Source organism: Strigops habroptila, chromosome 1, assembly GCF_004027225.2.
Source record: "Strigops habroptila isolate Jane chromosome 1, bStrHab1.2.pri, whole genome shotgun sequence".
Taxonomy (NCBI): Eukaryota; Metazoa; Chordata; class Aves; order Psittaciformes; family Psittacidae; genus Strigops; species Strigops habroptila.
The window spans coordinates 144,349,210-144,361,451 of record NC_044277.2 but is presented as its reverse complement, the minus strand read 5'-3'; the positions used below and the strand labels follow the sequence as shown (position 1 = coordinate 144,361,451).

The following is a 12,242-nucleotide window of genomic DNA, read 5'->3' as shown; positions in this document are numbered from 1 at the left end:
CAAGTGCCTTATTAAAGAGGGATTAATTTCAAGCAAACACTGTTAAAGGACACTGAGACAAGTCTCTTGCTCTGGGGCAAGAGGCAGTGGTATGGCCTTCAGGGGTGGGTGGAACCTTGATGATGACAACCACCACTGACACCACGCACCGCGAGCCACAGGCCATGCCTCCCGCCCCAGGCTTCACTAACAAAGGAAAGACAATTTTTCACATCTCAGTTTATTAAAAATGGATACCATAAACAAGACCTGTACAAAAAAATATCCGAAATTGCCCACGATTTGGTAACAGTTGTGTGGTGAGAAGTTACCGTCTTGGGCCCCCTCGTCCTCTTCCACGACCTCGGCCTCTGCCACGGCCTCTGCCACGGCCTCTTCCAGCAACTGAGCAGATGAAACAGAAAGGATAAATCACATGAGACCCACTTTCACCTTGATTAAAACATTCTCTATCAAGCATAAACCGCATGCTGCTTCCCTGTGATGAGGTATCAAGTCAGGTATTAAGTAAGTTTGTTAAAGCTCAGTAAGTTTCAGGCAGTATTTTCATCACCTGTGTTAGCTTTTTCAGTATACCACTGCCACAGACTGACTGACTGTATCTTCACTGCAGAAAACGAGGGGATTTAACAGTTTGCTGCTCCCAAATGTAAGTCTGACAAAGAACTTATTTCTCTTATCTTTTTGAGAAAATCTAGTTTTTCAGGCATCAGAAAAAGCATATACAAAAGTATTCTGTTACTATTCATTACAGTGGAAAAGATGTTTTTCTTGCCACAGCTCGTGTTGGGGTTCATCAAGTATTCTGCTAAAGGGAAATGGCGAGTTTTAACACACTGTGAGATTCCCTAACTCAGCCTCTCTCAGGCACATTTTGAAAGGATCCCACCCCCAAACAGCTCCCAGTTTTCAGGGATGCCTCTGCCAAGTTCAGATGTGCTGCTTAGGCCAGAGTCTTAGCTGTGTGCTCCTGCTTTCAAAAACTGCCACTTTATGGTAAAGGGAAGGCAGAATCACAGAATAATTGAGGCTACAAGCAACTGCTGGAGGTCTCATGATCCAAATGGTGATAATGTGATTTCACCCCTTTCTCCTAAGGAAACATGACCTGTCCCACCAAGTTGCAAGGCCAAACTTTTGCAATTACTGGTTAATTTCAAAGAAGTCTGTCAGTGCAGGGCTCAAAAAGATACTTAGAATTCCATGGAAGTGGGTGGCTGGGTAAGAGCCACACTCCAGCACCCACATTTAGCAAGGAGGCTGTAACAGTGACTCTGTTCCACCATTAGAGAGAAGGCTGGTGGCATTTGGTTTGCTGGCAACAGACTGACCCTGTGAAATACACAGAAGCATCAACACCTGATTGAATGATTACAGCACCTGCATGCATCAGTAGCAGCCACATTCACAAAGCGCTGGCAGACTCGGACCCCAGGCATACGTTCCATGTACACCTCTCAGCCAGCACCCTGCCTTCCACTGACAGTCTCATTTGCCAAGGACACACTCTGTGTTACACACTTCTGAAGCCCAAGGGCATCTGCAGGTTAAGGCAAAGCACAGCACAACACAGCAGTGGTCTGAGTGTGCTTCAGGCCCCTGAAGATGCAAGGAGGATGAAACTGAGGTAAACAGCGCTATCGCAGCTCCTTTCCTCTCTCCAAAGTTAAAAAGAGATAGTGATGTTCTTGTTCACATCACATTGTGAGGTTCAGACAAAACCCAACCCCACCACACTCACTTCTCCATGTGGTCAGATTGTTTTTAATGGACGTGAGAGGAACAAAGGATAAAGGAGCTTTATCCTTGTTCCCTATAAAGACAGTGGCCATACCCCTTGTACACTGTGATGCACACACCATAATGTGCGTCACACCACTGCCGTGAGGTAAGCACACCAATTCATAACATACACATGGATCAAAGACCACAGATCCAAATACTTAAACACTAGTTACAGGAGAAATGGTACCACATTTAGAGCACAATCAGCTTTGACTTACAACTTACTATTTTAAAAATACACAGATTAACTGCTGGGCAAAATACACAGTGCCTGAAGACAACCTACACACCTTCTGGGGTTTACTGGATATTAACCTTAAACAGTGTGGATTAACACTGAATTGCTCTCTACACTGTAAGGCTTCTAGGGAGGAGGTTTTTGTTCAACAGTCTTGTGATAGATTAAGATTTACTCAAGCTTAAAACCACATTTTTTAAAACAGATGTACAAAAAGCCACACATATGATTCCACATGGAAGCAAGCTCTACAGATGCTAAGGTGGGGAAGACAGACTTAGCCAGTCCAGTGTCAAACCCTCAAAGATCAAAGAACTAGCTGCCAAATGCAGACATTAAGACACGCAAATCCGATGTTTTCAGATTCAGAGTGCTAAAGTGCATACAAAGGCAGAACAAACACAGACCAAAAAGCACAAACCAACCTGCTTCTCTTTTCTTGGATTTGACTTTTGGTTCGACATCCACTAGCAAAGTATCCAGAGGCAAACTGTCGGGCAGGATGAAGTATCGGATGTTATTCCCTCGAATACTCAGCGTCTCCAGCTGTACAGGTTCTCTGTTCTTCAGTGTCATCTTCACTGCTTTGAGATGTGTGTTCATACTGACATCCACTCCTGAAAAAACACAAGTCTAATTTAAAGGATGAAAAGCTCTAAGATGGTCCCTTGTTGGCTGGTTTTATGCTAATTTGTTGATTGCTGCCTTTAGCTCCTCCTTGCTAGAGATCTTGATCTAGGCAAGAGCAATTTTGTAAATGGTTAAAACAATTCCTCTGAACAATAAACAAACTGCTGCTTATTACAGAAGTCTAGTACTAATCTTTGAACTCCTTCAAAGAGAAGCAAACCAAACCTTTGAGGAGGAAAAGCAACTGGATCATTTCCTCTTTCTGTAAGCCTTAGAAAACTCATAGAATAGTTTGGGTTGGAAGGGACTTAAAAGACCATCCCGTTCCAACCAGCTGGAAACTGCAGTTCACAAACACCTGCTACTTCAGTGACAGGGCACCCACCCCAGCAACGTTTTCACGCGTTCCAACTCCTGCACAAACAACCCTTTGTGCTAAAAATAATGATTGTCTCGTTTCATGAACGCAGAAAGACAAACTGTAAGATATCTTACCGAGAAAAGTAAGTGAGGAGCAGGCCAGAAACAACCACCGCTGTGCTGTGGTTATTCCATAGATTTTTCTGTCCTCTCCCCTTACCTCCAGGTTTTACACAGCTCTGGCACCTGCACTTGGTTTGTGCCAGGTTCACATGACATGAAACCTGCCCCTTCACCAAGCCTGCACTGCCCAACCCACACCCTAAGAGGAAGAGGAGATGGCCCAGCAATGACGGACACAGTTCATGCACCAGTGTAAAGGGAAGATCCTCATTTTAGAAACACAGACTGCATCAAGTTTTTACAGAGAATGAGAGACTCTGCTCACCAATTAAGCCTGCAAGAGCACCCAGGCCAGGAGACAAGCAGTTTGTTTGCTTCCTACCCAGCTGGGTTCAACAGAGCTTGCTGCAATCAGACACCAGGGTGGTGCTTTCATGTCTACTCAAAGCTGATGGATCTGGCAGCAAAATAATGTCAGTTTTGAACTTTGCCAAATCTCAGCAGATTGCTACTGGCCAAAAAAGCACTTCAGCAATCCCCTGGAATACAACTCTGCCAAGTTTGAATTCTATTTTGTTTTACTAACAGTGCCTGGGCAGAAGAGCTTCTAAAAGCAGCCTGAGGTGAGTGAAGGAAAGGAGACCAAGTGTGTTCATCAAGCTTAACTGTAAGGGTTTGCTTCATCAGATACAACGTGCCCACCTACATACCTGGTCATCTCTAAAGCACTGCTAACACGAATGTTCTCAGAACAAGATCCCTCACTGATATTATTAAAGCAAACAGAACAGTCTGCTTATTTTACATGACATGAGAACAATACAATAAATCATAAAGGCTTTTCCTGCAACAGAAAAGTTTCTGGGAGACAGTAACATCCACAAACTTACACAAAAGACCTTTGGCATCAGCAGGAGACCAGGTTTGCAGCACCAGGACTCCTTTTTACTGTGTATCCCCCATCAAGCCCCGTGTTTTCAAACCCGTTTCACGAAATTAATGTGATGAGACCCCCCTGCAGTCCTGCTCCAGCTCTGGGGCAACAGCACAAGAGGCATGTGGAGCTGCTGGAGCGAGTCCAGAGGAGGCCACCTATGGAGATGCTGCGAGGGCTGGAGCAGCTCTGCTCTGGAGCCAGGCTGAGAGAGCTGGGCTGGGTCAGCCTGGAGAAGAGAAGGCTCCTGAAGGGGGGACCTTACAGCAGCTCCAGTGCCTAAAGGGGCTGCAGGAAACCTGGAGAGGGGCTTTGTACAATGGCCTGTAGGGACAGGCCAAGGGGAATGGCTTTAACCTGCCAGAGGGGAGACTGAGATGAGCTCTTAGGCAGAAGTTCTTCCCTATGAGGGTGCTGAGGCGCTGGCACAGGGTGCCCAGAGAAGCTGTGGCTGCCCCATCCCTGGCAGTGTTCAAGGCCAGGTTGGACACAGGGGCTTGGAGCAACCTGTTCTAGTGGAAGGTGTCCCTGCCCGTGGCAGGGGGTTGGAAATGGATGAGCTTTAAGCCCGCTCCCAACCCAAACCAGTCTGGGATTCTATGATTTAGAAGTTCACCTTAACAAGAGCAAAAACACGCTCAACAGAAATGATCTATTTTTGTAGATTAAAAATGCTGACACACAAAACTTCACTGATTTAAGACCAACACTTAACATTTGCCATCAAAAAAGAAATCCCTCTTCTGGCATTCGGCTGCAACGTTTCTGTTGTTACTGCACTTTTAGAAATGAAAGTCAGAGGTACTGAGACACCTTATAAAAATGGAGCTGTACATCCACTAGCAGTCTGATACAGCAGTAAAACTGCCTCCCAGCACCACCATCCTAACAGAATATCACACTTCCCACAGCTTTGCCAATGGTTTGGAAACATTTCCTTCCCTCACTCCCAAGCCTGTTTGGAAGTGAAGGCTGGACTCCAGCTCCCAGGACTACAGAGAATTTGCTGCCTCCCAGCAACACCTTATACACAGAAAGCTCATCACAAAGTAGATCAGCAGCCCAAGTAAGATCAACCACGGGTGTATTTGGTCACCAGTATGTCAAAGACAATCCGCAACTGACTGAAATTCCAAGTGATTTCATGGCTGCCTACGGGAAGCTGGCTTTCCACTGCTCTGCACTGCAACTTCTGCCAGTCTGGACACCCCCCCACTTGTACGTAAAGATGTGAACTAAAAAGAACACCTCCTGCATCTCCCAGAGGAGGTGCCCACGAGAGGGGGCACAAAACACAAGAGCTCGGCCGCAGCCCGCTGTGAGCAGGAGGGTGAGAGGCAGCGCTGTGCTGCCGCCTCCCGCCCGCCGTACCTGTGATAGTGCCATGCACCTGTGTCCCGTTCTTCAGCTCGATGGTCACGGTCTCATGGCTCAGCTTCATTAGAAACCTGGGAATTAAGAACAAATTCAATCGCTCGCTCCCATGTAAAGCCCTATGTGCGCACCGTCCCGCCATGGAAAAACGCTATGCCCTAAGTATTCACCCATCCCGAGCTCCTAAAGGCAGCGCTCCCGGATTCCGCGGGAGATGCTCAGTGAAGCATTATGCGAGAGCAAGGCACAAACGCCGCGTCCCGCCAGCCACCGGGGGCTGCGGCACTGCTGACACCGTTCGACCCGGCACCCCCAGGCACAACGGCAGCTCCTGCACAATGGAAGCGTTCGAAACCTCGCTAACGCCTCAGGGAGGCGATTCCAACCTAACATGGCGGGTTCCCCCCGGAAGGTGCTACTGCTGAGCTCCCGCCCCGGGAGCCCCCTGGCCAAGGCAGCGGCACCGGAGAGGAGCCCCCCACCGCCAGCTAACGGGGCCGGCGGCGGGGCGCCCCGTGAGCGGGGGCCGCGGGCCCGCCCGGCGGCTGCTGAAGGCGCGGGCCTGCTTCCCGCCGCGGCCTGGCGCCGGCAATCCGCCTCCATCCGCTCACCTGACGAGCTTCATCGCGGCGGGCGGCCGGCGCTGCGGCCGGGCGGCCTCGGGCAGGGGAGCGGCGGAGGCCGCGCCGCGGGGAGAGCAGCGTCCCTGGGCGGGCAGGCCCCGGGGCGCGGGCGGGTCACTCGGAGCAGGCCGCGCCGCCGCCGGGAAGCGGCCGCCCAACGCTGCGATCAATGGGCGGAAGCGCCGCTGCGCGCGCGGTCAGAGGTGCGCCGGCGCCCCCTAGCGGCCCGGAGGCCTCGCCCGCGGGGGGGAAAAGTCAAAGCTGTTCTCGCCTTACCCGATTAAAAAAAAAAATAAAATACATTTTAGAGGAAAATACTTGATTTTAAACCCACCCCCCCCCAGACTTTAACGTTTGTACTCAATGTATTTAAAAAAAAATTACTAGTAATTTTGTCTGTGTGTGGGAATTTACCCACATCATGAAAGCTGATCAGTCTGAAAGGTACACATGAAGCTCTTTCAAATGCTCTTTTGTCATTAAATTCAGGAAGTGCCAGCTCAGAACCTCGGTGAACCTTTCACGTTTGAGTCTGTAACAGAACAATGACACAGTGAAAAACACTCCAAACTTGAGAGAGCTGATGTGTGCTTGCTCTTGGGGAGGGAAAGGGAGATGACAACTTCCATTTTCACCCCCAGCACCTATGGCTGTGGTCAGTGAAAACCCTGAGGTTGTCTTGTGAGGGGAGAAGCAAAGAGCAGAGGTGACACTAGGGACTAAACATCAGAGAAGTCCAGCCACAGGAGTCCTCAGGCTGAGATCCAGCCATGGTAATGAAGATGGAACGTGAACCCAACACCAACACTGGGGCACGGGTACCAGTACTGAAGCATGGAACAGCAAGGTCTGCACATGCAGAGCAGAGAAGGAACGAAAGTGTCCATCTAGTGAGGAACAGTTCCTAAGGATCAATTTGAGAACAGCCACTCCAAAGCACAACACAGACCACGGACCAGCTATCTAGAAAAGTTGAACATTTTATTGTCATTTATGAGAACACCGTTTGTGATTTTAGAAATACAGACTCTTTGCAAAGTACTGAAATGCAGGTGCCTTCCACCTTCTGAAACCTACGTTATTCTACATCTTACAAACCTTTTATATTAAAGATTCAAGTTTGGTCATTGCTGCAACAAATTCTTCACTAAAGATGCAAGGATTTAGTTCTAGACTGCAAGACAACCGTGCCGAGTTTCAAATGCCACGTGCCAGAGAGCCATCAAAACTGTGACTTTCAAGTACAGAGTCTGTGGTGTTCTTGTACTTCCAGCCCGTAATGGAGCTCACCTTTGAAAACTTTAAGTTAGAGGGTTTTCCAGTTAACTGCCAACTGGTATTTCTGTTACAGCATCTAGAAGCAAACAGACACCTTGCAAGTACTAGTGCTTATGAACAGGTTATGTTTACACAAACCCCGGAGAGGCCGCCAGAAACATTCAAGGTTAAAATGAACAGTTAACAGTTGCAAAAATCTGTACATATTTTCAGTTGTAACTCAAGGAAACACCCAGAGTCCAGTGTTTTGTGTTCTAGCCTCAACTGTGCTCGTCCCAGTATTCTACATATTCCTCCTTTGCCCCCATTTTAAATGTTATACTTCACAATTTGAATATACAGCTGTACTTACAGGAACTATTAAACAAAGCACAGCGCCTTAAGCAAGTTCCATGGCTGGTTTTGAACAAACCATATAAAATAAGTGACAAAATAGTTTAAAATTGGTCCTCAATTAGGATTATTTTTTTTTTTTTATACAGCTTGGAAGCACTAAGTTTAAAGACACACATTTATTATTAACCAGCACAAATTATCCTGTAGCTTTTTTTTTTTCTCCTTTTTTTTTTGTCTTTTAAAGAGTATGTTACAATATCATGCATGAAAAGCAAGCGGCTGCTCCCAAGTGCAAACACAGAGTTTAGACTAAACACTTCCTCCTCGGGTTGTTCTTCCTTCTTTCATAAATTTCAACGTAACCAAGAATAGAAGCAGCTGACAAGCAAAACAATATGAAGTTCACCTTTCACGTTGCGACCCATTCTTAAAGTAATGGAATACTTTGGACCTTTAGCATAAGGAAGGTTCAAGAAACACTGCAAAGGATTTTTACATTCTTTGATTTCATTTACATCTTTAGAAAGAAAAATTCTATATTTTCACTCGCTAACTAAGGAATCATCTGGAGACTGTAGTATTGAAACAGTGCAAGACATTTGCAACTTCAGGAACATCCAATTACACTGCCCTTTCACCCAACAATGATAAGTAGAATATTGCATCAGTCCTAGATTAACAAGACAGGACAAAAGCTCATTTTAGGAGAGCACTAGGATTCAAAATATCTTTTCTATTTAGTGAAAAGAATCCACACACAAATATGCACGAAGGACTCCTTAACGTGGACTTCTATCACAACAAATGTAATCCAGTGTAAGTCTTGGAACAAGACATTTTATTGGTGTGAAGCTGTATTTGTTCAGAGTCTAGAAGCTCCATTATTAATGCTTCAACATCCGGGTATTCTGACACACAAACAGCACCAGAGCTCTCACCTGTCAAGCCGGAGACCAAGTATTCAGCTGAAACAGCCCAGGCAGACTATGAGCTTAAGCAGTCCCTTACGCCCTGAAACATTCCAGACACCAAAAAGCTGATTTCCATTTCTGCACTGCCTCAGCAAGAGTGGAGCCCACTCCACTACTACAATATTCCAAAGACCATTGCAATTAAAGACTGTTGAGTCAAGTCTCAGTTGAAAGCTGCTACCACCAGCAGAGGATACTATTTTCTCCCCCTGCCCCCCAACACTGCCAATGCTAAAAAGATCACTATTCGGTGTGGAAAGCAGGTCAGTAGAGACTCCAAGTGTGGCTCGAGGAATCCTCACTACCAAGCCGCTTTCCACACACACAAATTCAGTCCATCTTCTCTTTCTGGACCAGCTTGGGTGCATCTACAAAATCCTTGCCGTTGTAAAGGATGATAGCAAAAGTTCCAGAGCTTGCACTTCCCCAGAAAAACACATAGGCCATTGTCTCAGTCCATGTATCACCTGTTAAGAGTCAGATAAACATTTTAGTTTCATTATCTCCAGTTACTAGAGAGAGGCTTTTTAGTACAAAAGCACAATATTTCAAGCCCTCCCTCAGAGATCTGCAGTCAGATGAAGTTAGAAGTCCTTCATGGTCCTTTCTTTCTCTATTTCCTTACCTAGAAAAGCTGTGTTTGCCACACAGTTCTTAGAACACTTTGAACAGCCAGATACAGAAGTTGGAGGCCAAGAACTCTGTTGGCACTGATGTTAAAAAATTCAAGGCAAAAGAGCACAAATCTTCACAACTCTCAACACAGATTTAGATTAGACACATGCATCAGAACAGGCTTATGCCTGTATCTGACTTTCCTGAACTGTCTTTCTGCCCCAGATTAGGTATTCTTCTGGGAACTCATCCAGCTATACTACTACTAGATGTCTACTTAGGTGCAGCTAAATTTGGGGGCAACTAACAGCCCCTTAAATGACTTCCACAAAAGTTTTAACACTGTTTTCTAAAGTAGCCCAGGTTTTCCACATTAATGATACAGTGCTAGCTCTCAATCTTTAGAGCCACGCTCAAACACCTTTTAGTATGGCATAGAAGCAATTTTATACTGAATAGCTGCTGGTAACCTTTTACAGAAAGTCTGCATACAAGCAAGCTAATTCTGTGCAATTAAAAATAGTGACTTACCAGCCATTAGCAAACAAATAATGCACATGGAGAAAGCAACCACCATAATAATAGGCAACTGGGGAAAGAGAAAAAGAATAATCATTGGATATAGCAGCACATATATGCCTTGATTTCCTTTAATCAGTAGTACAGCCCTTTAAGATGTGCTGTACTACAAAGCTATTTACTTGCTTTGCAATGAAGTTGCTTTAATTCCTGATTCACCTGCTGTCAGGTACAAAAAATTTTGGATAGCTCCAAAGTTTGGAAGAGTGTGTTGAATTCACTAGGTTAATTCTTAAAATACACCTTCTATCTATTAAAAGAGAGATTAAAGTTTGTGTTTTAAAAAAAGTAAAGTACACCAGCCACTAGTTAAACCCAGAATGTCCCCAAATCCCGTTTCATACAATAGAAGGGTGAGGAAAAAAAGAAAAAAGTGGGGGTTTTGTGTTACAGTCTATGCTTCTGCATGAAGAATGAGATCTTCACAAGCTGCTTCTGCAGAAGGAGAGAGGCATTGACAGTGATAGAGTTTTTCCCTCTCCACTTGATGAAGCAGATTTTTTAAAACAGCAAGCAGCAGTTTTTTCAATACCTCAACACACTCCATTTTCTGCCAAGGGAACAGGCTGGGTTTAGTCCTATAAGCAGGTATCATAGAAACATAACCAGATTATAAGGACACTTCATTACTCAACAGACGAGTTCTACTTAGTCACATGAAGAAAGTGACTAAAAGGTTATAGGTGTTTCTCCAGTCATGAATAAAGTCTGCATACTCACAGCTAAGAACTTCCAATCTTTCTGGACATGCAGAGGACTAGCAGGTTCTACTTCATCCACTGAATAATTCCCAAGAAAAAGATCAATTGCATCCTGGAAGAGAAAGGGAGAGCAAGAGTTAAAATGGATGACAATGTTGTTGCATTTCTCCATAGTTAAAAGCCTAATTTACCTGTCTAAATCCATCAGAGAAGTTGTTCTTGTAGTAACGTATTAATGAGTTCCATCCATCCATTATTAAGCCCCACTGAGTTCTCTTACCAGTTCTGCAAAAAGGAGTTTTGCAAAAATATTTCAGATAGGTTTATAAATTCAGGAAGATAACTTCAGATTTACAGTTCTTTCATGGGTTTATGTTTAATAAGTGTATTTACATGCAGGTATTCATCTAGTACTGCCTCTGCATTATTACCACACAATACTTGTAACTAAGTTTGAAAGTTACACTTCTCTCCATCCAACAATATAAGTATGCCTTGAAAAAGCACATTTTCTTGGGTTTATTTCCAGATAGCCTTTTCTCCTTTCATATGAATGCAGTGAAGAATGGTGTTCTGTAGACTTTAGTCTGACATTTTACCAGTTGAACCACTGCAAAACTTGTTAATGGCCTTCTCGGATATGAAGGCTTAAAGAAAATCCCAAACATACCAAAACAAACCCAGAAGGCCTTTACAAGAAAAGCTGACTTGCCTTGTGTAGTCTGTCTTTAAGGCACCAGTTCCAGCATATTGTTTGGCACAAGCATTAGCATTGTCAGCCCATGCTGTGAATAGGAAAACATTAAGAAAGATTAAGGAAGTTATGTACTCCGGTTGGGGAAAAAAAAGCAATTGTTTGAACTCTATAAACAGCCTACCATTTTTGTAGATTTTCTCAAAGTCTGCCTGCTCTTCAATTCTCTGTCCAACATGCAGAATACCAAGCCTCTAAAACAAAGAGCAGACTGAGGCTTACTAGGAGTTCACTAGAAAAATTAGAATTTGCTTTCAGAAAAAGCTGGATTTACCAAACCAGAGTCTGGCTAATGCGTTTCAAGTAGCACAGTAACTCAAACATGCAAGCTCTTATTGCAGCGTTAAAATTGTATTTCAGTTCCAAACAGAAAGCCTCTCTCCTCTTCCTGCGTCTTAAACGAGAACAAAACATTTACCTGAAGCTGGGCTTGAAGGGATCGGCGTGCCAACAAGCTCTGAATCACATTAGTCCGATCAAGGCAGTCCATGCAGTTACTGCGGAATATTCCTTCCTGCTGAGTCACAATTTTACCATCGGAATCGACTAGAAAATAACTAACACATACAATCCACTTAAGTATTTATAGACAACAATCCATATAAACAACATCTTTTCAGAAGTGCATATTCTAGCAATCAAACACAGTTGTCTTGAGCACACAAAGAGTTCTTAGATGTGACTTTGAACTTTGAGGTCACCTTGAATTCTTCCCCTCCAACACTGGAAACCAGCATTGATATATGAACATCTTGTAATCTCAGGGCACTCTTGCCCTTCTAATTGCACTCTTCTAGTTTAGAAAGCCCACCAGCAATATTGAGTTATGTCACTGGGACGAGCAGATTGAAGTGCAGAATCAGAGCCTTACATTTTATTTGTTCAGTTATGGGAGGGACCCAGCTCCACAGATAGCAAGATCATTAACAGAGTGTAACAGC

The 12,242-nt window shown here is 44.7% G+C and overlaps 2 protein-coding genes across 3 annotated transcripts in view; both read right to left on the bottom strand.

Annotated features, from left to right (window-relative positions):
* Positions 1 to 204: 204 nt before the first annotated feature.
* Positions 205 to 6,285, bottom strand: SNRPD1 (small nuclear ribonucleoprotein D1 polypeptide). Its single transcript, XM_030512042.1, has 4 exons — positions 6,056 to 6,285; positions 5,442 to 5,518; positions 2,449 to 2,640; positions 205 to 384 (listed from the first exon to the last, which is right to left on the bottom strand). The coding sequence occupies exons 1-4, from the start codon at positions 6,067 to 6,069 to the stop codon at positions 308 to 310; spliced, it is 360 nt and encodes a 119-aa protein (XP_030367902.1). The 5' UTR covers positions 6,070 to 6,285; the 3' UTR covers positions 205 to 307.
* A 742-nt stretch (positions 6,286 to 7,027) lies between these two features.
* Positions 7,028 to 12,242, bottom strand: part of SACM1L (SAC1 like phosphatidylinositide phosphatase) — a 31,738-nt gene continuing 26,523 nt past the window's right edge. Inside the window, exons 14-20 of one of the 2 annotated variants that reach the window (XM_030511969.1) lie at positions 11,720 to 11,858; positions 11,426 to 11,495; positions 11,260 to 11,332; positions 10,739 to 10,832; positions 10,567 to 10,659; positions 9,799 to 9,856; positions 7,028 to 9,119 (exon numbers count right to left, since the gene is read on the bottom strand). In XM_030511969.1, the coding sequence (XP_030367829.1) occupies positions 8,983 to 9,119; positions 9,799 to 9,856; positions 10,567 to 10,659; positions 10,739 to 10,832; positions 11,260 to 11,332; positions 11,426 to 11,495; positions 11,720 to 11,858 (664 nt within the window). In that variant the 3' untranslated portion in view covers positions 7,028 to 8,982. The remainder of the gene's footprint in view (positions 9,120 to 9,798; positions 9,857 to 10,566; positions 10,660 to 10,738; positions 10,833 to 11,259; positions 11,333 to 11,425; positions 11,496 to 11,719; positions 11,859 to 12,242) is intronic. The other variant, XM_030511980.1, reaches the window with a different exon arrangement.

Excerpts from the sequence above, each read along its gene's own strand:
- SNRPD1 (XM_030512042.1), bottom strand. Across the intron at positions 2,641-5,441 it reads GGTGCATGGCACTATCACAG|GAGTGGATGTCAGTATGAAC; the intron begins GTACGGCGGGCG and ends GTGTTTTTTCAG. Across the intron at positions 385-2,448 it reads ATCCAAGAAAAGAGAAGCAG|TTGCTGGAAGAGGCCGTGGC; the intron begins GTTGGTTTGTGC and ends TCATCTGCTCAG.